Genomic DNA, 23,668 nt, shown 5'->3' with positions numbered 1-23,668 from the left:
GCTGTTTCTAGAGACAGGGCACTTGCTCTATCAAGAGATTATTTCACTCATTTATATTACCTACCTGGTACTCTTGTAATCATTTGGAGCATATGTCCCCTCCAATAGGTTACTCTGGAAAGCACACTGGGAAGAAGGACTGAGGCCTGTCTTTTACATACTCAGAATCCGTAATTTGAGAGCTAACAGATATTGCTATGGTCTGAATGTCTGTGTCCCCCCAGAATTCATGCTGAAATCCCAATGCCTGATGTGATGATATTTAGGAAGTGACGCCTTTGGGAGGTGCTTAAGTCATGAAGTGGAAGCCTCATGAATGGGATTAATGCCTTATAAAATAGCCCCAAAGAGATTCCTAGCCCCTTCCATCACGTGAGGACGCAGCAAGAAGGTAGCAGCTATGAACCAGGAAGAGGGCCCTCGCCAGAAAGCAACCATGCTGGCACCTCCAGAACTGTAAGCAATAACTTTCTGTTGTTTATAAGCCACCCAGTCTGTGGTATCATAGCAGCCTGAAAAGACTAAGACAGTTGTTTCTATTTAATTTGGGGTTGACTTTCTAAATTAATACTTAGAAGGAAGTAAAATTTTGTCAGTTATTCTTAAATACGTATCTGCTATTAGTTCAACATGCACATTTTCAGTAAACCCTGGTCTCTATACTACCAGCAACTGGAGAAAAATTATCTCTGACCTGGAGGAAAGGGGAAGGAGGATTTTTAATAGGTTCATAAATAGGGCAAGTCTCATGGAAATGAACTTCAGAAGATGCCTGATGTCCTTCACATGGGTTGAAGCTTATGATGAATTCTCTGGAAATCACTTTTCCTGTATGCAAACAGCTGCTTGCTGGTCTTTCTGTGGCGAATTAGCAAATCCTCTAAGAGCTTTGAATTTAGGAGGGGAAGGAGGAACTAATCATATCCTGCTTTCCTGCTGGAGTTCTGAATCTTTTCATTGATTGGCGTGTGTATGATGGGGCTGGGAGCCCCGTAAAGAACGTGAGAGTCTGGCACGAATATTTTGGGAAAGGAAGGATAAAAGACAATTTTAGTTCCATCAGACTCCCTCTTTCCCTGCTTGTATTACAGGAGCAGACCACGTCCTTTGGGATAGCAACTTTCTGAGGAGAATGTATGATTGTCATAGAATATATGATATATCTTTCTTTTTCTGTGACACAAGATGATAACCAGTATCCTTCTCAACATTCAGATTTTGTGACATCTGAATGACTCATCTCAGAGGCTCAGTTTCTTCATCTGTAAATTGGGGATGATATCAGTATCTACTATATAACATCAGTTATTTGGAGGATTAAATAATGCAAATGTTTGTGTGCACCTCATTAATTTTACAAAATTAAATACTTTCCTTGAAGAGCGACTATTATTGTGGCAGAGAAAGGGAAACGCGTGTTTACCGGAAAGAAATAGTGTTAGCAGGACAAGAAAACCACTGGTTGTTATCCAAAGTTAAGGACCCACGGAACCGTACACCCAGTCCTTCACTGTTGTCGCTCCGGACCTTTTTCCGGTTGTACCTCGGACCCTGCTCTCCCCGTCCTCGGGAAATGAAAGCCTGCTCACGCTGCCAGTGCATGCTGGGAGTTGGAGTCCCTTTCCTAAAGGCTCCGGGTGGCGGTGAGGTCAGCGGCGTCGCTGGGAGCCACCAGCACGTGGCGGGAAGGGGCGGCGCGCGCTAGCTGACGGCTCCCGGGAGCGGCAGGAGCTGCCAGCCTTCGCCCCTCCAGTCGTGTTGCCCTCCCGACATGCCCGAGGAGGCGGGCTTCCCGCCGGCCAAGAGATTCCGGCCGGGCGCCGGGCCTCCGAGGCGCGCCGGGTCCTGCCCTCCCGGGCGGCGAGTGGTGATGCTGCTGGCCGCGGGCGGCAGCGGCGGAGGAGGAGGCCGGAGGCAGCAGCCGCCCCTGGCTCAGCCCTCGGTCAGCCCCTACCCTGAGGCCGTGGAGCTGCAGCGCCGGAGTCTGCCTATCTTCCAGGCGCGGGGGCAGCTGTTGGCCCAGCTCCGAAACCTGGACAGCGCCGTCCTCCTCGGTGAGTGGCCGTGCCGGCGCGTCCTTCCTCTCTCCCCGTTCGGGCTCCGCGAGAACAGCTTTTCTTAGGTGTTTCTCACCGTCTTTCACTCGTTTCTACAACAAACCTGACTGCCTTTTCTGTTCGGGGCCAGGAGAGGGGCCTCGAAGGAGTCAGACAAGCCCGTTCTGGAGGTGCTCACAGCCGGTGCGAGTGACCCGCGCCTTCGCAAAGACTCGCCTTCTGTGCGGAAGGGTAGAGGGACGCAGCGAGAACTTTGGAAGCTTAGAAGAGTGGATCTGAGCCAGTCGGGGAGGGAGGCGTTGGACGCAGAGGAGAGAGCCTGCAGCATAAGAGACGAAGTGGAGGCGAGAGACGGTCCGGTCTGACGGAAGTAGCAGTTTCTGGTGCACGAATTAAGAGGCAGAGTTGAGGGCCGGGGACCAATTGCAAGGGGCTTTGATCCCCAACGTTTAAGTAAGAGGAGCTCCTGAAGGACCGAGAGGATGAGCCTCCAAAGAGGCGAAGGAGATCCAGGAGAGCTGATAATCTAAGGAACAGAGTTGTAAGAGGAAGGGAGTGAACAGATGCAACAATGAGGTCCAGAAAATAGGGACCCAAAAAGTGCCCACTGGATTGGATGCGAGGTATCAATTGAGGATCGAGTTGAGCGCTGTTTCGGCAGAGCTCTGGGAGCTGATTTGTCGTTGGGCTGAGGAGTAGGTAGGAGGTGAGGACATGAAGGCAGTGGGAGCAGGCTTCTGTTTTGACAAAAAGGAGGGGGACCTAGAGGAACTTGCAGATATTCATAGGTTCAGGGGAAGAACTCAGTAGAGAAGGAGGCTGAAGATGCAAAGCGGGCACTAATAGAGCAGAGACAGAGGGCATGGGGAAGGGGGGCCCTTGGCAACAAGGGCTAGATGCAGAGCTGGCCTGGATATCCAAGAGGAGGATGGATATCCAAGAGGCTGGGGGGCTGGAGAAAGGAGGTAAGAATGGGGGTGACTGCAGAAAAGCTTGCAGCGGGAAGTGGCGGGAGATCACCTTTGAGGACTTCACTTTCCTATGAAGTAGGCACGGGAGCTCTGATGAGGATGGGAGTTACAGGGTCCTTGGGGAGGATGGGGACAAAAGAAGGGCTGCAGAAACAAGAACAAGGATCAGCGGTGGTGCTGGTGCCCAGGTGCCTTTAGCCCCACGGCAAACTCAGGTCATTGTCGGCACAGTTGGGTTATTTTACTATAGCAACGCTCAGTTTCTTGGTGTAGGAGCAAAAAAGATGGACAGGGAGACACTGATCCAGGTTTGGGTTTTGCCTGATGAACTCAGCAGGAGGAGTGTAGAATAATCAAATTCTTCGTCCATGATTCGTGTCCAGGTCAGGAAGGATGAGCAGTCAGAGGGGAGAAAATGGAAGAACCATGGGACTGTAGGACTCTGTGAGGTCAGGGAGGGGTGCTGGTAGCCGTGGGGGGAGGAATGCACAGGTTTACAGTTCTTTGTTCTGACTGGGCACTAGGAAGGGAACACAGGAGGGTAGAAAATAAGGTGGGGTGCTTACTGTATGCAGATGCTCAAGTACATGGAAGAGACGGACAGGCCATCTCTGCCCCCCAGGGGCCTCTGATATTGGAGGGGGACAGAAACGTTTAAATGCTTTCACACAGTGTAGGGTGATCAGTGATAGACGAGATGAACAAGGCTCTAAGAAACACAGAGGAGGCGGCACAGCCCCTGCGGAGAGAGTTTGAGGTCTAACTCATCTTGTACAGTTTGTCATGCAGGCAGCGTGGGAGCAGATATTTCATAATAGTGTGGGCGAAGGCAGAGGGTTTGAAAGGAGGCGGCTGGCTGGGGAATGGGGAGGAGTTAGCTGTGGCTGCAGTGTAGGAGCAAATGTCTCTTCATGGCAGTGCATTTACATCTCATTTATCCCTTTGAAAAGTAGGACATTTTTATATAACGTTTGTATTCCATCGTATGTTGTTACTATACCCATTACTGTTGCTGACCGCTTACATTGTTTCTAATTTTTGGCTGTCATGAGCAAAGTTGACTAAAAGTCTTTTGAAGCTGTATCTTTATACACATCTTTATTTCCTTAGAATCGATTCCTGCAAGTGGAATTGTGGGTCAGAGGGTACAAACATTTTAAAGATTTTCCTAGTATAACGTGGCCCTCCAAGAAACAATCCCCGTTAACACTCTGCTAGCAGTACGTGTGGGTACACATTTTCCTGTGGCTTTATCAGCTTAGAGTATTTTCTTATCTTTTCGTTCTGACTTTGATCTGTTTGGTGAAGTGTGTTTCAGTTTGCATTTTTTTCTAATTTTGATGTAGACCATTTTTAAAAAAATTTTGATGTGGACCATTTTTTTTTTTTAGGCTGCATTGGGTCTTCTTTGAGGTGCGCAGGCTTCTCATTGTGGTGGCTTCTCTTGTTGCGGAGCACGGGCTGTAGGCGCTTGGGCTTCAGTAGTTGTGGCTCGTGGGCTCTGGGGCGCGTCAATTTGCATTTAAATGAGACTTTTTTCTTTCCTAGGGGAAACCGGCTCTGGCAAGACGACGCAGATCCCTCAGTACCTGTATGAAGGGGGGATTGGCCGCCAGGCCGTCATTGCCGTGACCCAGCCTCGTCGAGTGGCTGCTATCTCTCTGGCTACCAGAGTCTCAGACGAGAAGAGAACCGAACTCGGGAAGCTGGTACCTAACTTCCTTCTCTACTGACAGTTCTTGGTCCCCTAACCCCCACTCCCGGCCCCCTGACTTTTTTTTTCTGAACGAGACTACTTATACATCTCAAGCTTCTTTCTTGCCACAATTGTTTCGGCCTCTCTCAGAGTTCTTTACCAGTTCCTAAGAGATCAGAGGGTCTGTCAGTCCCACTTGCTTTGCTTTCAAAATCTGTTGGCAACTTGGATAAATTAGCTGTTTTTTTCCTGAGCACTTTTAAGGCTTCGGTAACATCTGCTAAGTCTTTTGTCTACATATCTTTCTACAAATTTGTAAGCATTTTTCTAGTATATAGGTGGGTATTGAGAATGAGTCCCAGAACTGTATATAAGTCAGATTTATTCGTGTTTGTGTGTGTGTCTACCCATTTGACTTAAAAATATCTTGGACATCTTTTCATATGTGTGCATAGCTTCACTTGAAACTATGAAGTAGCTGGGAGGAGGAGGCTAGTTTTAAATTCTCTGTAGTGTTTATCATCATTGTAGTTGAAGGCATGTGTCCATTGCCCTGGGAGCAGGGCAGGGTCGGAGTTGGTCCTGTTCGCTGCGATAGCACCAGCGCCTGGCACCGTGCCGGATACACTAGGTGCTGAACACGCGTTTGCTGAGTGAATGAGTGGTGTCTCCACACAGGTTGGCTACACGGTGCGCTTCGACGATGTCACCTCGGAGGACACCAAGATCAAGTTCCTGACGGACGGCATGCTTCTGCGCGAGGCCATTTCAGACTCCCTGCTTCGGAAGTACAGCTGCGTCATTTTGGATGAAGCCCATGAACGGACTATCCACACGGATGTGCTCTTTGGGGTGGTGAAAGCTGCACAGAAGAGGCGAAAGGAGCTGGGGAAGCTGCCTCTCAAAGTAGGTGCAGCCTGTGCTGCTGAGGGACCCAGGGCAGTGGGCATGGGGGGCGCGGGCCTCCTCGGTGGCCTTCAGGGCTCAGCGTGGGCACAAAAAGGCTGGTCCGAGCTTGTCCCCATCCTCTGCCCCTGTCTCGCACGCAGGTGATTGTGATGTCGGCCACGATGGACGTGGACCTGTTCTCCCAGTATTTCAGCGGAGCCCCCGTCCTCTACCTGGAGGGCCGGCAGCACCCGATCCAGATTTTCTACACCAAGCAGCCCCAGCACGATTACCTGCATGCGGCCCTGGTCTCCGTCTTCCAGATCCACCAGGTAGGCACTGGGGTGCAGATTCCTGGGAAGGCCTGTTTGACCTTGAGCATTCAGCCTTGAAAGGAAAAGCTGCCGAACAAAACCATTTTGTGAGCTGTGTCCTGAAGTTGAATATGGAGTTCATTTGCCATGTCCACGTCTTTATCCTTTTTCTCAGTGTCTTTTTTTTAATCTAAAAAAAATAATTCAACCCTGACCAGCATCTTTTCTCAGCTGAGCCAGAAAACGTCCATATGTTAAAGCAGTGACTCCCGAGCATATTTTGATTGGAACCCCCAGTAAGAAACACATTTTATACTGGAACCCAGGACACAATGTGTAGAACTAAAATGAGTCTTAGGAAACACTGTCTCCTTTTACTACATGTGATGTCCTCTGGTATTTTCTGTCTCATTGAAAAAAAAAAAAAAAGTTGGTGTATTAACCAATAATGGGTTGCAATTTAGAGTTTTCTTTAAAAAAAAAAAACTGTACAGAGAAACATTTCAAATTTTTTTTCATTTTATTAAACATTTACTTAAAATTTCGAGTGATTAAATCTCATTTTTTGGTTTGTATAAAATTGACTGTTTTTACCTTTCCATTAACTTTCTGAAAAAATCTGGAATCCAACTTTTGAAAGCTAATTTTTATTTTAAGCTCAGTGATGGGTGTATAGTTTAAAGTTTAAAAAGTCAAGGAGGGCTTCCCTGGTGGCGCAGTGGTTGAGAATCCGCCTGCCAATGCAGGGGACACGGGTTCGAGCCCTGGTCTGGGAAGATCCCACATGCCGCGGAGCAACTGGGCCCGTGAGCCACAGTTACTGAGCCTGCGCATCTGGAGCCTGTGCTCCGCAACAAGAGAGGCCGCGATAGTGAGAGGCCTGCGCACCGTGATGAAGAGTGGCCCCCGCTTGCCACAACTAGAGAAAGCCCTCGCACAGAAACGAAGACCCAACACAGCCATAAATAAATAAATTAATTAATTAAAAAAAAAAAAAGTCAAGTACTTAGTTCTAAAAAGCTCATAAAAAAACAGGAGCTGCTTTCACTTTCCCAGCCCAGATCCTGCTCTTGAAGGTACGCCTTCAATTTCTTAACTGTTTCCCTTGGATGTTACTTTCCTGTTTCTGAAACATCCTCTCAAAATGATATATCAGGATGTCTTTTTTTTTTTTAAATTAATTAATTAATTTATTTTTGGCTGCTTTGGGTCTTTGTTGCTGCGCGCAGGCTTTCTCTAGTTGCGCAAGCGGGGGCTACTCTTCGTTGCGGTGCGCGGGCTTCTCATTGTGGTGGCTTCTCTTGTTGTGGAGCACGGGCTCTAGGCGTGCAGGCTTCAGTAGTTGTGTCTCGCAGGCTCTAGAGCGCAGGCTCAGTAGTTGTGGCACACGGGCTTAGTTGCTCCGCGGCATGTGGGATCTTCCCGGACCAGGGCTCGAACCCGTGTTCCCTGCATTGGCAGGTGGATTCTTAACCACTGCGCCACCAGGGAAGCCCCAGCATGTCTTTTTAAATCAAGTATCAGTCTTTACAATATTACGACCCTACATTGTGCACCATCGCAGTGCCTTGTTCCTTGTTCCACACAGTCATACAAGTTTTCTATGTACCTACGGCCAATTTTTCCCCAAGGGTTCTAACATCTATCACATGCCAATCATAAATATTTTTTATGTGTTCAAACACAATCCACTCTTTCCCAGGTCCTTTATTTATGCTGCTTTTCTGCTCCAAACAGGTTGCTCTCCTAGGCCTCCGCACAGCTGTCCTCTTGGCTCTTCCCTCTGCCATCCTCCTGTGTTGAATCCCACGACGGCACCCCGTGTCTGCCCAGCCTCCTGGCCGCATCGGGTGGAGGAGGGGACTTGGGGGTTCAACCACACTGTACTCAGACTTCCAGCTGACACTTGGGTCCTCGTGCCGGCACAAGCCCCCTAGGCTTGCTCTGAGCCCAAGCCTTTGTGGCTTCTCCAGGGAAGTGGGCGCACCGCTTGCCCACCACCCCGTCTGCACGCTCCCCCGTCGGGACTCCCTCTGCCAGGCCAAGTCACTCACTTCCCACCCCGTCTCTTCATCTTTCAAAAATGGGTTGAAACCCTGTCTTCCTGGGCTTATACCTTCACCGTCATTTTGATAGTATTTGGAGAAGGTCAGTCTGCCTTGTTTAGCTGCTAAAAGCAAACTTGAGATGAGGATTTTTCATGAATAGTGCCTGCAGTGCCCTCCGGTTACATGGTGGCTTTGATGAGTCCTCCCCTTGATGAAGCTTTGACTGTCGTAGATTTTATCCTGGGAATTCCCTGGCAGTCCAGTGGTTAGGACTCGGTGCTTTTAACTACCGGGGCCCGGGTTCAATCCCTGGTCGGGGAACTAAGATCCTACAAGCCACACGACCAAAAAAAAAAAAAAAAAGATTTTATCCTTTCTGTGTGTGTGCACCTCTGAACATTTGTCCTATTAATACCAGGCTAAAAAACTACATGCACACATATAAATACATAGATATATATATTCATACATAGACATATATATATATATATAGACACATACAGATGCACAACATATAGATAATTGTTAAACATTTTTCAATTATTTTGCCAAACAAGTACTCTACAAATTAATGTATCTGAACAGACGTCAAAGAAAGATTGGATCGATGGGTATGCAGTTAACACTTACATGTTACTTTGCGAGGTGAAGGATCCAGTGAAGCCTGGGATCTCAATCCCTTGTCCAAGTTCAGCGTGCTTTGGGGGTTTATGAAAGTACGTTTGATGGCCTCATTCAATTAGGACTCCTTTTCCAGCATGAGTGCTTCCAGCCATTTCCGTGGATCAGGATTTCCCCACGTTGTCTCTTTTGTCAGCTTCATCTTTCAAGATGATTATGAAAGGAAGGCAGCTTCATGCAGATTTTATTTGCTTGCCTGATTGTGCTTTTCATGGCATTGTTCTTGCTGCAAAAGCAATCTGGCGATCTTTCTTCAAAATCTCCTTAATTCATTTTTAAACATAGCTGGCTAAGTCGAGTAAGTTGCAGCTGTGCATTCTCGGTGTGGGTTTTCTCCCAGGGGAGACACCGATGTTTAGCATTTATGTCTCCAGAGTTAAGAAAAATAACTGGGAAAGTCATCAGTGACCATTGTTCTGTGCAACCTGCGCTTCTGTCAAGGCCTGGTAATCCCACTCTGCCTTTTCTGTAGGAAGCCCCCTGCTCTCAGGACATCCTCGTGTTCCTCACCGGGCAGGAGGAGATTGAAGCCATGAGCAAGACCTGCCGGGACATTGCCAAGCACCTCCCAGACGGCTGCCCCTCCATGCTGGTCCTTCCGCTCTATGCCTCCCTGCCCTACGCCCAGCAGCTGCGCGTCTTCCAGGGGGCCCCAAAGGTGAGTGCACCCCTTCTGCCCAGCCCCATCCCTGGGTACCCAGATGGTACCCAGTGGGGCCTGTGCTCCTGTCAGGAGGCTCCAGATAAGGTGTGTGGGACGGGATGCGCAGGGACCACACACATGAACTGGAAAGACGCAGGAGGGTAATGCGGGGCTGCAGACACGGCTCTGCCACGGTCAGAACAGGGAGACAGCTGTCCGGGGGTGAGGGAGAGGCAAAGGCAGAAGCCAGAGGCTCAGTGAGTGACTCCTCCAAGGCCCACCGTAAACAGAGCATGTGTCCACAATACGTTTCTTCGTGCCCGTGCTGTGCCAGGCACTGTGCCAGCACTTGACACATACTGTCTCTCATCCTCTCGAGAACCGCAAGGTGGGTCACCATCCCAGTTCCGAGGCCCCGAGGGGTGAAGTGACAGTTGCCCAAGGGGCACAGGAGGAAGCTGGCAGGGCCAGGACCCCAGCCCACATCTACCTGCTTCTGAATCTTGTGCCTCTCCCACCACGTCTCATCGCCTCAAAATAAACTTTGAAGACTGAAACATTCCCCACACCCCGCCCCGCCCCGCCCCGCCCAGTGTAGTGACCAGCCATCATTATTAATGACTGTCATAATAACAAAGTCATCTCCTCTTGATCATGAGTGAGTTGTGACAATTCACGGTGAGGCATGTGTTTTAAAACTTCCGAATCATATATGTGTCATGTGGCTCTTTGGTTTTCTTCCTCCTTTTAGGGCTGTCGCAAAGTGATCATTTCAACCAACATCGCTGAAACCTCCATAACCATTACAGGAATAAAATATGTAGTTGACACGGGCATGGTTAAAGCAAAGAAGTATAACCCCGGTGAGAATCTGTAGCTCCTGAACGTCTCTTCTCTGTATAGTGAGCGGCCTGTGTCCCACAGTTTCCCCCTAATGATCGTCTCATGTCTGTAACTACCTGAGATTTGGGTGGCAGGCACCACAGTCCAGCAGTCAGGGCCAGAAAGGCACGTGAGTCAGGAAAGAAGAGCCCAGATGTGGCAAACTTGGGAACAGCAGATGGTCAGGGACCTGGGCAGAGGGCATGAAACCCCGTCGGAAGGTAGGCGAGAATGATGGCTCTCAGGCCAGGGACAGCCTGATACCACATCAGAGGCTTCCTCGGAAATGACACCTGAGCAAGGCTGGTTTGACCTCCAGTCTCCCAGGAAGGAAGCAGACCCCCCAGGCTGGGGCGAGGCACTAGCTGTTTCCTGAGTGTGTGCGGTGGGCAGCTTGCTTGAAGTCATTTTTATTCAGGTCTGTTTTCTACCTTGCTTTACTCCACAGAGGATTTGAGGCAGCTGAAATTATGGCTTCCGAACATTTAATTGAAATGCACTGTTAAGCCTTCAAGGGTACTGTCATTCATGTGTGTCTCTGGGGACCACGTCTGTGAAAGGGCTTGGTTCTCCAGTGCCTGGCACAAAATGCACCTTTATAAGAAAATCGGTCTCATTCACTCCTAGGCGTAACAGCATTACATTGTCTCTCTTTTATAATAGAGCAGGAGGGAGGATGCAACACACAGGGGACTAGAGGCATTTCATTTTTGGGTCATCGTTTGATGCGGGACCAACCATCCTGATTTGCTGGAAACTGTCTCAGTTTTAGCACCAAAAGTCCCAAGTCCTGGGAGACCCCCTCAGTCCTAGGCAAACGGGGTTGTTGTCACCTGTGATCGAAGCCAAGGCCTCTGAAATCTACCCTCCTGGGTCCCTGCCCCAAGCACGAGGTCCTTCTGATGTTTTAGTCACAGATTTCACAGGGTGTTCACAGCAAATGCCTTGTTTCACCACAGACCAGTCTGGTTTTGTGCTTTCTGACGTAGGCTTGAGTTTTTCTGGACTCGTGCGTCACAGAAAGGATCCCTGGTGTCCTGAGCAATGCTTCTCATTGTCCACGTTGTAGAGTTTGTTCATGTGATGAGCAAAGCTCTAACACGGGCCGTTCTCCCACCAGACAATGGCCTGGAGGTGTTAGCTGTGCAGCGGGTGTCAAAGACCCAGGCCTGGCAACGCACCGGACGGGCTGGCAGAGAGGACAGTGGTGTCTGTTACCGGCTCTACACGGAGGATGAGTTTGAGAAGTTTGAGAAGATGACAGTGCCAGAGATCCAAAGGTAGGCCCAAGGGGCTCCCACACCTGCCCTTTGTCCCGAGGCTCCCGTCCCTGTGGCCCGTATCCTCCGACTGACTCTTATTGGTGGGCGGCTCTTGTCTCGCCGGCTGGGGGGCCAGGAGCACCTGCGTGAACCACCTGCGTCTCCCACGCTTGCAGGTGTAACCTGACGAGCGTGATGCTGCAGCTTCTCGCAATGAAAGTCCCAGACGTGCTCACCTTTGACTTCATGTCCAAACCATCTCCAGGTATGCGGGGTCTTCGGGAAGGTGTACAGAATGGACAGGAACAACCAGGTCTGCCAGCGGTCTCCTTTTGTTTAGTATAATTTGGTGGATAACAGCCTTAACTCTCAGAGAAGAAACTCAGAATCATGAAAGGAAAGATGCGGTGCTGTCAGCACCATCGCGGAGCAGGATCGGCGGCTTCATGTAGGCATCACGGGCGGGTTCTGAGACCACAGGAACCAGTGAAGGTGGTCGAGGGGGTCCACAGGACACTGCAAACCTAACGATATCATACTTTTGCCAGCAAAAGCACTGAAAAGATTAAGTTTCTTTGCTTTTGACTGGAATTTGATGGGTCCCTGCCCTTCATGGATAATCTCTCCATGGTGGAAGAAAAAATAATTGGTAGTTTTAATGATGGTAGCTTAGTACTTGGCATCTCTTCAACACATACCATTTTCTTTTTTTTTCCTCTCTCTCCTTTTTTTTAAGTGAAGAAGCGCAACTGGTTAAAAAAGTAAACAGTCGATGGGTATACAGGGCCCCTCCGTGATCTTAGTTTCCATCCTCTACAGCAACCACTGTGACCATTTCCCAGTGTCTTCTAGAGAAAATCTTTGCAAGTACATGTAGTCTTTTATTTATTTATTTATCATATGAATTTTATTTCATCAGTCCTTAGACACGTATATTCCAACCTCCTCCCAGACCGGGGTGCCTGCAGAAAGGGTTGTGATCTGGCGTCTCCGGCCCCAGGTGCAACAGCACTTATGGGCCTTTCACTCAGCTTTCCAGCACTTCTTCCAGAAACAGGCCAAGAGCAAAGGCACCAGCCTTCAAGACTGGGATCAACTTTGCGTTTTTTTTTTTATGGCTGCACGGCTTGCGGAATCTTATTTCCCTGACCAGGGATCGAACCCTGGCCCTCCGCAGTGAGAGCATGGAGTCTTAACCACTGGACCGCCAGGGAATTCCATATAGTCTCTTTTTAAAACACAGATAGCAACACACATTGTGCACTGTTCTACACTTTTTTTTCTTTCACTTGCTAAATCTCTGCATACAAACGAGGCACATTCCTGTCAGGTGGAAATATCGAAGCCACACCTGTGCATCCGTTACCAGGGCTGCAAAGCCTCCTGAGGCTGCCGCACTCCCCACCTCAAGTTAACCACCCCCCAGGTTTTGTCCGTGAATCCCTCGCTTTTCTTGAATATTTTATTCCGTGCACGTGCATTGTTTCGGTTGGCATGTTTATGCCTCGATTTCCCAGTGACCTTCCCTTCTCGTTCATCATGTTTTATAAGGTTTATGTCTGATGCATTTTCATTACTAAATACTGTTCTAGCCTATGAATAAACCAAAATGCATTTATCCTTTTCCTACCGATAGACATTGGCACATTGCTTTTTTTTTTTTTTTTCTCCCACCACCACTACTCCCTGCCACTTAACCCGCTTGGTGTCCATACGTTTGTTCTCTACATCTGTGTCTCTATTTCTGCCCTGCAAACTGGTTCATCTGTACCATTTTTCTACACATATATGCGTTAATACACGATATTTGTTTTTCTCTTTCTGACTTACCTCACTCTGTATGACAGTCTCTAGGTCCATCCACGTCTCTGCAAATGACCCAATTTCATTCCTTTTTATGGCTGAGTAATATTCCATTGTATATATGTACCACATCTTCTTTATCCATTCGTCTGGCGATGGGCATTTAGGTTGCTTCCATGTCCTGGCTATTGTAAATAGTGCTGCAATGAACATTGGGGTGCATGTGTCTTTTTGAATTATGGTTTTCTCAGGGTATATGCCCAGTAGTGGGGTTCCTGGGTCGTATGGTAGTTCTGTTTTTAGTTTTTTAAGGAACCTCCATACTGTCCTCCATAGTGGCTGTATCAATTTACATTCCCACCAACAGTGCAAGAGGGTTCCCTTCTTTCCACACCCTCTCCAGCATTTGTTGTTTGTAGATTTTCTGATGATGCCCATTCTAACTGGTGTGAGGTGATACCTCATTATAGTTTTGATTTGCATTTCTCTAATAATTAGTGATGTTGAGCAGCTTTTCATGTGCCTCTTGGCCATCTGTATGTCTTCTTTGGAGAAATGTCTATTTAGGTCTTCTGCCCATTTTTTTATTAGGTTGTTTTTTTTTTAGTATTGAGCTACATGAGCTGTTTATATATTTTGGAGCTTAATCCTTTGTCCGTTGTTTCATTTGCAAATAGTTGCTCCTATTCTGAGGGTTGTCTTTTCGTCTTGTTTATAGTTTCCTTTGCTGTGCAAAAGCTTTTAAGTGTCATTACGTCCCATTTGTTTATTTTTGTTTTTATTTCCATTACTCTAGGAGGTGGGTCAAAAAAGATCTTGCTGTGATTTATGTCAAAGAGTGTTCTTCCTATGTTTTCCTCTAAGAGTTTTATAGTGTCCGGTCTTACATTTAGGTCTTTAATCCATTTGGAGTTTATCTTTGTGTATGGTGTTAGGGAGTGTTCTAATTTCATTCTTTTACATGTAGCTGTCCAGTTTTCCCAGCACACTTATTGAAGAGACTGTCTTTTCTCCATTGTATATCCTTGCCTCCTTTGTCATAGATTAGTTGACCATAGGTGCGTGGCACATTGCTTTTCTCACTTAATGTATTTTACAAATCATTTCCCTTCTGTGTGTATATTTATTACATTCTTAGAAATGCATCTTTATTCTTTAATAGGCAATGCATTTTCATGGTTCAAATTTAAAAAGAATAAGATAGTAAGTAGTGTCCTTCTCACCAGGGGCCTCTGAGGCACCTGGTATTTCCATTGTTGTGTGTGTGCATCTGGAGATGCAGGTCCCTGTACGATGTCCGAGTATATCTGGGGGTGAAATTCATAAGTGTAACTTTGCTGGGTTTCAGATTTACACACATATTGCCAAATTGCGGGCCACTATTTAAAGAGAACTGAGCTGAAGACAATGTTGTCCTTAACAGCTTTGAAAAGCACCTCATGGGGACAGTGTGGCCGTGGTTTGACGTAGGCTTCTCAGAAGTGCCCTGAAGTAATGAACTAGCTGCAGCTTCGTCCTGTTCTGAATGTTCGACTCCTCTTTATGTCTTTCTTTAGATCACATTCAGGCAGCCATCGCCCAGCTGGAGCTGTTGGGTGCCCTTGAAAACAAGGACGGCCAGCTCACCCTGACTCCAATAGGAAGAAAGATGGCGGCTTTCCCGTTAGAACCCAAATTTGCCAAAGTAAATGATATCCTCTCCTCAGTCCCCTTTCTGTGTGTTACGGGTCAGCCATCCCAGAGGAGACTCCTCAACCCAGTGCTTCTAGATTAATCTTCACTTTTTCTCTTAAATAATTATTAACGCCTACTTTGTGCCTAACTCTGACTTAACGCTCAGTGTGGGATTCAAGCCATATTAAGTCATGAGCCCCTACCCACATGGAATCATGCGGGGAAGGCAGCCCTCTGTTTTACAGAAAGTGAAATAATATAACATACGTAGTCATGGTTTTAGAAACACCTGCCCCTTAACGCCTTACAAGGGAAGCTGCAAAAGCAATATATGGAAATACTTTATTCAGAAGCCAGGAGAAAACTAGACTTACACAGTTTTTAACTGTGATTTGCAGACCATCCTCCTGTCCCCCAAATTCCACTGCACGGAGGAGATACTGACCATCATCTCCCTGCTGTCAGTGGACAGCGTTCTCTACAACCCCCCCTCCCGGCGGGATGAAGTGCAGGCTGTGCGGAAGAAGTTCATATCCAGCGAGGGCGATCACATCACCCTGCTTAACATCTACCGGGCCTTCAAGAACACAGGCAGAAACAAGGTGGGCCTTGTCTTGTTCCCCTTCTCAAACGATGCCCCGTCTTGGGCCTGTGAATGGCAGATGTCATTTCAGAAATGTCTGCACACAGGGAGGTTACCAGGGAAGGCACGATTCCCGTCTTTCCCTCTGCTTATGTTTGACTCATACCTAACGCTGGCAAGTTCATGAAGTATTTGTTGACCCAGTTTCTTAGCTACAAAATGATTTGTTTCCCCACCTGCCCCTAACTTTCTTCATAGCAGATTTTGCTTGTATTTCAGTTCCCTGGACCAAGATGGAAAATGGCAGTATTTTCTTTCACTGATCAATAAAATAAAATAGAATAAAATCAGTCATTGTAGGGAGTTCCCTGGTGGCCTAGTGGTTAGGATTCCGGGCTCTCACTGCCATGGCCCAGGTTCAATCCTTGGTCAGGGAACTGAGATCCCGCAAGCCGGGTGGCGCGGCCCACCAAAAAAAAAAAAAAAAAAAAAAAAAAATCAGTAATTGTGCTAAGCATGCATGCTTTATCTGTGCTTTAATGCAAAAAAAAAACAAAAAAAATAACCACCACCCAGTTTTAGTAGTTGTAAACATTTTGCTGTATTTGCCTCAATTTATTTTTAAGGAAATAAAATGCTGTGGACATAACAAGAGCCCTGAGCTGCCCCTTTTGCAGTCCTTCCTCCCTTCTGTAACCCCTGTCAAGTCCGTCTGGGTCCTGGTGGGCAACAATGTGCTTTTACTTTGTATCCGCAGGCGTTGTATGCTATAAATGCTTCTTCACCCTACCTTTTTGCAACTTGTTTCCGTCCCCTCAGCTGCAGTGCCCATCCCGTCCAGGTCTCTTGTGCACCAGGGGGAGAGTTGCTTTGGGGTCGACACCCAGGAGTGGGCCTGCTGGTCTTGGGCAGCTGCATCAAGCTTTCCCAGCTGGCCTGTGCGTCCGCAGAGCTGTCGGCACCTCTTTATCCTCCCTGGAGTAGTGTAGAGGAGCTTCCGTTTCCACCATCCTCTCCGGCTCTTAGTTGAAATGACTTTTCATTTTTGCCACGTTGAGGGATGTGAAGTAGTATCTCAGTTATTTGAAACTGCACTGCCCTTATTCCTCAAGAGACCGAGAACCTTTGCTTAAGTTTATTGTCATTTGTAGTTAATCTTCTGTGAGTGGTCCCTCCATATCCTTTGTCATTTTTCTACTGGAGTATTGGTCATTTTCTCACTGATTTGTAGGAGTTTATTTGTTTGTTTGTTTGTTTGTTTATTTATTTTTTAATATATTCTGGAGGTAATCATTCTTTACTGGGTGTAGTGATGCAGATATCCCAGTCATTAGCTTTTTTTTTCATCGTGACTTGACCTACGGAAATTTTTGGTTTTACTTTAGTTTAAATTTTTACTGTTTTCCTTTATGGTTCATGCTTTTTGCTATAAAGATATTTTCCTGTATTTATTTTTGGCAACTGAAGTTTTCCATCTGAATTAGAACAGTGTTCTAAAAATTATGCTGGGACTTCCCTGGCGGTCCAGCGGTTAAGACTCCGTGCTTCCACTGCAGGGGGCACGGGTTCGATTCCTGGTTGGGGAACTAAGATCCCGCATGCCGTGTGGTGAGGCCCAAAATTTTTTTTTAATTAAAAATAAAAATTGCGCTATGTTTTTTTCTTTATAGAAATGAGGGGACTGTGATATCTCTTTTTTCTCCTATTCAGGATTGGTGCAAAGAGAATTTTGTCAACAGCAAGAATATGATGCTGGTAGCTGAAGTCAGATCACAGCTGAGGGATATCTGCTTCAAGGTATTCTTCTTCCTGGTGTTCTCTGGGGGGCTAAGCTGTCACTTTTTTCTAGGTGAAAAATTTCAGATTGCTTATTGCAAGTGATTGCAAAAAAACCCTCTCATTGTAGGAAAATTTTTAAATAAGGAAGAAAGTAAAAATTACCCACAGCTCCACCTCCCACCAGTTTCTTCATAGCCCTGTTTTTAAATGAATTTTTTACATCATTAGTTACATTGTATATATAATTTATATTCAGCTTTTATAAACTTTAAAAGTGTTTTCCAATGTTATTAGAATTCTTCCTAAGGTTTGTTTTTTTAGTGGAAATATCTTTGTTATTTTTTTTCAGATTACGAAAGCCATGCATAATTGTTACAAATTGATACAGTGCAGAAACTAGTGATATATAATGCAGAAAGTGTAAAAGTCTCCTTAATCCTGCCCCTCCAAGGATAAATAATAGTCTGGTGTAGATCCTTCTAGAATTTTTTCCTGTGTATGTATGTTTTTGTATATGTGTGTGTATACACATATACATGGATACATATATAAAATTTTCTTTTTTTTCTTTATTTTAATAGATTTTTATTCGCATATAATTGCTTCACAATACTGTGTTAGTTTCTGTTGTACACCAAAGTGGATCAGCCATATGCATACATATGTCCCCATATCCCCTCCCTCTTGAGCCTCCCTCCCATCCTCCGTATCCCACCCCTCTAGGTCATCGCAAAGCACCGAGCTGATCTCCCTGTGCTACGCTGCTGCTTCCCACTAGCTATCTATTTTACATCTGGTAGTGTGTATATGTCGATGCTACTCTATCTCGCCCCAGCTTCCCCCTCCCACCCCGTGTCCTCAAGTCCATTCTCTAGGTCTACCTCTTTATTCCTGCCCTGCCTCTACGTTCATCAGTACCGTTTTTTTAGATTCCATATAGATGTGTTAGCATACGGTATTTGTTTTTCTCTCTCTGACTTACTTCACTCTGTATGACAGACTCTAGGTCCATCCATCTCACTACAAATAACTCAATTTCATTTCTCTTATGGCTGAGTAATATTCCATTGTATATATCGTGCCACATCTTCTTATCCATTCATCTGTCGATGGACATTTAGGTTGGTTCTATGTCCTGGCTATTGTAAATAGTGCTGCAGTGAACATTGTGATACATGTCTCTTTTTGAATTATGGTTTTCTCAGGGTATATGCCCAGTAGTGGGATTGCTGGGTCATATGATAGTTCTATTTTTAGTTTTTTAAGGAGACTCCATACTGTTTTCCATAGTGGTTGCATCAATTTACATTCCCACCAACAGTGCAGGAGGGTTCCTTTTTCAGCACACCCTTTCCAGCATTTATTGTTTCTAGACTTTTTGATAATGGCCATTCTAACCGGTGTGAGGTGATACCTCATTGTAGTTCTGATTTGCATTTCTCTAATAATTAGTGATGTTGAGCATCTTTTCACGTGCCTCTTGGCCATCTGTATGTCTTCCTTGGTGAAATGTCCATTTAGGTCTTCTGCCCTTTTTCTTTTTTTTAATTTATCTATTTATTTATTTTTGGCTGCTTTGGGTTTTTATTGCTGCGTGCGGGCTTTCTCTAGTTGCTGCGAGCGGGGGCTACTCTTCGTTGCAGTGCGCAGGCTTCTCATTGCGGTGGCTTGTCTTTGTTGCAGAGCACAGGCTCTAGGCGCGTGGGCTCAGTAGTTGCGGCTCGTGGGCTCTAGAGCGCAGGCTCAGTAGTTGTGGCGCAAGGGCTTAGTTGCTCCACAGCATGTGGGATCTTCCCGGACCAAGGCTCGAACCCATATCCCCTGCGTTGGCAGGCGGATTTTTAACCACTGCGCCACCAGGGAAGTCCTTCTGCCCATTTTTTAATTGGATTGTTTGGTTTTTTGATATTGAGCTCCATGAGCTGTTTGTATATTTTGGAGATTAATCCTTTGTTGTTTCATTTGCAAATATTTTCTCCCGTTCTGAGGGTTGTCTTTTTGTCTTGTTTATGGTTTCCTTTGCTGTGCAAAAGCTTTTAAGTTTAATTAGGTCCCATTTGTTTATTTTTGTTTTTATTTCTGTTACTCTAGGAGGTGGGTCAAAAAAGATCTTGCTGTGGTTTATATCAAAGAGTGTTTTTCCTATCTTTTCCTCTAAGAGTTTTATAGTGTCTGATATTACATTTAGGTCTTTTCCACTTGGAGTTTATTTTTGTGTATGGTGTTAAGTAGTGTTCTAATTTCATTCTTTTACATGTAGCTGTCCAGTTTTCCCAGCACCACTTATTGAAGAGGCTATCTTTTCTCCATTTTACGTTCTTGCCTCCTTTGTCTTAAATTAGGTGACCATATGTGCGTGAGTTTATCTCTGGGCTTTCTATTGTGTTCCATTGATCTATATTTCTGTTTTTGTGCCAGTACCATACTGCCTTGATTACTGTAGATTTGTGGTATAGTTTGAAGTCAGGGAGCCTGATTCCTCCAGCTCCATTTTTCTTTCTCAAGATTGCTTTGGCTATTCAGGGTCTTTTGTGTTTCCATACGAATTGTAAAATTTTTTGTTCTAATTCTGTGAAGAATGCCATTGGTAGTTCGATAGGGATTGCATTGAATCTGTAGATTGCTTTGGGTAGTATAGTCATTTTCACAATATTGGTTCTTCCAATCCAAGAACATGGTGTATTTCTCCATCTGTTTATGTCATCTTTGATTTCTTTCATCAGTGTTTTATAGTTTTCTGAGTACAAGTCTTTCCCCTCCTTAGGCAGGTTTATTCCTGGGTATTTTATTCTTTTTGTTGCAGTGGTAAATGGGATTGTTTCCTTAATTTCTCTCTCTGATTTTTTGTTGTTAGTGTATAGGAATGCCAGAGATTTCTGTGCATTAATTTTGCATCTTGCAACCTTACCAAATTCATTGATTAGTTCTAGTAGTTTTCTGGTAGCATCTTTAGGATTTTCTATGTATAGTATCATGTCATCTGCAAACAGTGACAGTTTTACTTCTTCTTTTCCAATTTGTATTCCTTTTATTTCTTTTTCTTCTCTGATTGCAGTGGCTAGGGCTTCCAAAACTATGTTGAATAAGAGTGGCGAGAGTGGACATTCTTGTCTTGTTGCTGATCTTAGTGGAAATGCTTTCAGTTTTTCACCATTGAGTATGATGCTTGCTGTGGGTTTGTCATATATGGCCTTTATTATGTTGAGGTAGGTTCCCTCTATGCCCATTTTCTGGAGAGTTTTTATCATAAATGGGGGTTGAATTTTGTCAAAAGCTTTTTCTGCGTCTATTGAGATGATCATATGGTTTTTATTCCTTAATTTGTTAATGTGGTGTATCACATTGATTGATTTGCATATATTGAAGAATCCTATGGGATGAAGCAAAAGCACTTCTAAGAGGGAAGTTTATAGCAATTCAATCTCACCTCAAGAAACAAGAAAAATCTCAAACAATCTAACCCTACACTTAAAACAACTAGAGAAAGGAGAACAAAGAAAACCCAAAGTCAGTAGAAGGAAAGGAATCATAACAATCAGAGCAGAAATAAATGAAATAAAAATGAAGAAAACAATAGCAAAGATCAATAAAACTAAAAGCTGGTTCTTTGAGTAGATAAACCCTTAGCCAGACTCATCAAGAAAAAAAGGGAGAGGACACAAATCAATAAAATTAGAAATGAAAAAGGAGAAATCACAACTGACACCACAGAAATGCAAAGGATTACTATATGCCAATTGAAACTGTAATTAAAAATCTTCCAACAAACATAAGTTCAGGACCAGATGGCTTCACAGGAGAATTCTATCAAACATTTAGAGAAGAGCTAACACCAGTCCTTCTCAAACTCTTCCAAAAAATTGCAGAGGGAGAAACACTCCCAAATTCATTCTACGAAGCCACCATCACCCTGATACCAAAACCAGAAAAAGATATCACAAAAAAGGAAAATTATAAACCAATATCACTGAGGAACATAGATGCAAAAATCCTGAACAAAATACTAACAAACAGAATCCAACAACACATTAAAAGGATCATACACCATGATAAAGTTTTCTTTTTAAAACAAAATGTATAACATTTTGTTTTGCAATTTGCTTTTTTCCACTTGGAGTACTTCTTGAATACTTTGTGTCTAGGCTGTCTTGCAGTGCCTGCATATGTCTATCTCATTCTTTTTTAGTGACTTCATAGCATTTCACTATATTCACTACAGTTTATTTAGCCAGGCCCCTAATGGTGGTCATTTAGGTTGTGCTATAATGATCATCCTCCTACATAAATGTTTGTGCTCTGGTACACACAGAATGAACTTCTAGATGGGGAATTTAGATTTTGATAGACATTGCCAAATCGTCAACCGAAAAGTTTCCTATCAGCTTGTATTCCCTCTTAGAGGACATAATGTTTATATATTCAATGGCTCTATGACGCGCCACATTTCACCTCAGAGGTGGGGTTGCTTGTGTTCGCGTTCTCCTGTGTTGAACACTGAGAGAGTGTCTACTTTTCGCTGCCATGAGCAACTCTGTGGTGACTGTCTTTGTGTGTAAGGCCTCTTTTGAGACAGCCCGTGGCACGGACCACCCGCACGTCCCTAGGGGACAGTTGTCACCCTTACCCAGGCCTGTGCCTGATGCCAGCGGCCCATCGTTAGCACTAAAGTGACTTCTTCTCATAGTAGCGTGTTGTGTTCTGCATTATACACATTTTTCCAACCCTTCTTGTACTCGAACAGCTTTCCTGCCAGACCATCCCTTGGCTTCGTGAGTCCCCTCATTTTCTATTGACCGTAGACATGGTGCTCCTCCACCAGCCCTGGTCTCAGGCGTCGCAGGCAGCCGCCCGGGTGTCAGCCTCCACCGTGGGCCCTGCACCCGGGACTGCGCGGGGGGCTCATGGCTCCATCCACCATGGGTGGCGGCACAGTACTCACGTCTGGGGTCTTCTCCATGTCTCGCTTCCTCCCGAACCAGATGTCCATGCCGATCCTGTCGTCGCGAGGGGACACAGAGAGCGTCCGCCGCTGCCTGGCGCACAGCCTCTTCGTGAGCACCGCCGAGCTGCAGCCCGACGGGTCCTATGCCACCACGGACACCCACCAGCCGGTGGCCATCCACCCCTCGTCCGTCCTCTTCCACTGCAAGCCGGCCTGCGTCGTGTACACGGAGCTGCTCTTCACCAACAAGTGCTACATGCGTGACCTGTGCGTCGTGGACGCCGAGTGGCTGTACGAGGCTGCCCCCGACTTCTTCAGGAGGAAGCTGAGGGCCTCCAGGAACTGAGCCGCCCGGGGCGGGAGCTGGGCCGCAGCCGGCCTCGCCGCGGACTCTCACGCTGGCACCCAGAGAGGCCGCGGTCGTAACGGGCGGATCATGCCCGGCCTCTGGGAGCTTGAAAGCATCTTTGTCTAAACTCCTCAGACTGAACCACACAGACATGTAGCGACCTTGGAGACTTCAAAATGATGCTTTCAGTTCTTGCTGGGCGACTTTGGGTAACTTAGTTAACTTCTGAACCTCAGTTTCCCTATCTGCCAAGTGGGGGTGATAATAATAATACTTACAAGGTTGGGGTCATGAGGTTTAGAGCAAATGAAAGGAAAGTACCCAGAGCTGTGCCTGCCCACGATAACCACGGCGTGGATTGTGAGCCGTGGAGCTCGGTTGGTGTTACTGCTTTTCTAAATGATGTGAATCAGGTGCAACAAAACCCCGTGAGTTCTCGAGACTGAGGGGGATCGCCTGGAAAGGGGACCACCAGAGGTCACAGAGCTGTTGACCTTGGATCTATTTTAACTTCTATCTGCATGAAGTTTTATAACAGAAAACAGAAGAGATCAACTTCTGTTTCAGGAGGGAGGTGCTTTGGGACCATAAACACTTGAGCCTAAAGAGTGTCTCTGAGCTGAGCTTAAGGCATTTCTCCTCTGGCCCTGCGGGTGGGCAGAGGTGAGGACACAGGCAGCTTTGGCTCATCCATCACCTCATCTAGTGTTTATGTTCTTTTATCTTATTTATTTCCTATGATCATTTTTCCTTCTTAGGGACCTGGGGACAGCCTGGCTTTGCCACTCGCCCCTCTCTAGCCCTCATTTTCCACATTTGTCAGAGGGGATTAGAGGGTCTCCAGTCTCTTCCTGTTTTCATATTTTGAGGAGGGAAAAGACACCAAAAGTCCTTCTTAGCTATTTAATTATCAAAAGCAAATAATCTTTCCCCAGAGAATGCTATGCCCTAGAAGATGCCAAGATTTAGCCCTTTTATTGTGCTTAATTGGTCAAAACACACATGTGCAGTATTTTGGTTATTCCTTTATTTAATAGAGGCCTAGGATGTTTAGGGTTCAAAAGGTATTGGTAAAAGAAAATATTGTATTTTTAAT

General features: G+C 45.9%; 1 protein-coding gene across 1 annotated transcript; it reads left to right on the top strand.

Annotated features, from left to right (window-relative positions):
* Positions 1-1,646: 1,646 nt before the first annotated feature.
* On the top strand, positions 1,647-23,605 carry DHX33 (DEAH-box helicase 33). Its single transcript, XM_061175131.1, has 12 exons — positions 1,647-2,054; positions 4,577-4,737; positions 5,403-5,630; positions 5,774-5,944; positions 9,128-9,313; positions 10,050-10,161; positions 11,301-11,460; positions 11,619-11,707; positions 14,802-14,929; positions 15,318-15,521; positions 17,213-17,299; positions 22,261-23,605. Exons 1-12 carry the CDS (start codon positions 1,772-1,774, stop codon positions 22,567-22,569), a joined length of 2,118 nt encoding a protein of 705 aa, XP_061031114.1. The 5' UTR covers positions 1,647-1,771; the 3' UTR covers positions 22,570-23,605.
* Positions 23,606-23,668: the final 63 nt, after the last annotated feature.

Source organism: Eubalaena glacialis, chromosome 19, assembly GCF_028564815.1.
Source record: "Eubalaena glacialis isolate mEubGla1 chromosome 19, mEubGla1.1.hap2.+ XY, whole genome shotgun sequence".
Taxonomy (NCBI): domain Eukaryota; kingdom Metazoa; phylum Chordata; class Mammalia; order Artiodactyla; family Balaenidae; genus Eubalaena; species Eubalaena glacialis.
This window is presented reverse-complemented; position numbering and strand designations above follow the sequence as displayed.

What these genes read in the sequence shown, in the direction of transcription:
- DHX33 (XM_061175131.1), top strand. Translation starts at nt 1,772, where the DNA reads ATGCCCGAGGAGGCGGGCTTCCCGCCGGCCAAGAGATTCCGGCCGGGC. An exon ending in CATGTCCAAACCATCTCCAG is followed by an intron (nt 11,708 to 14,801) that starts GTATGCGGGGTC and finishes GTCTTTCTTTAG; the next exon opens with ATCACATTCAGGCAGCCATC. An exon ending in TGAGGGATATCTGCTTCAAG is followed by an intron (nt 17,300 to 22,260) that starts GTATTCTTCTTC and finishes CTCCCGAACCAG; the next exon opens with ATGTCCATGCCGATCCTGTC.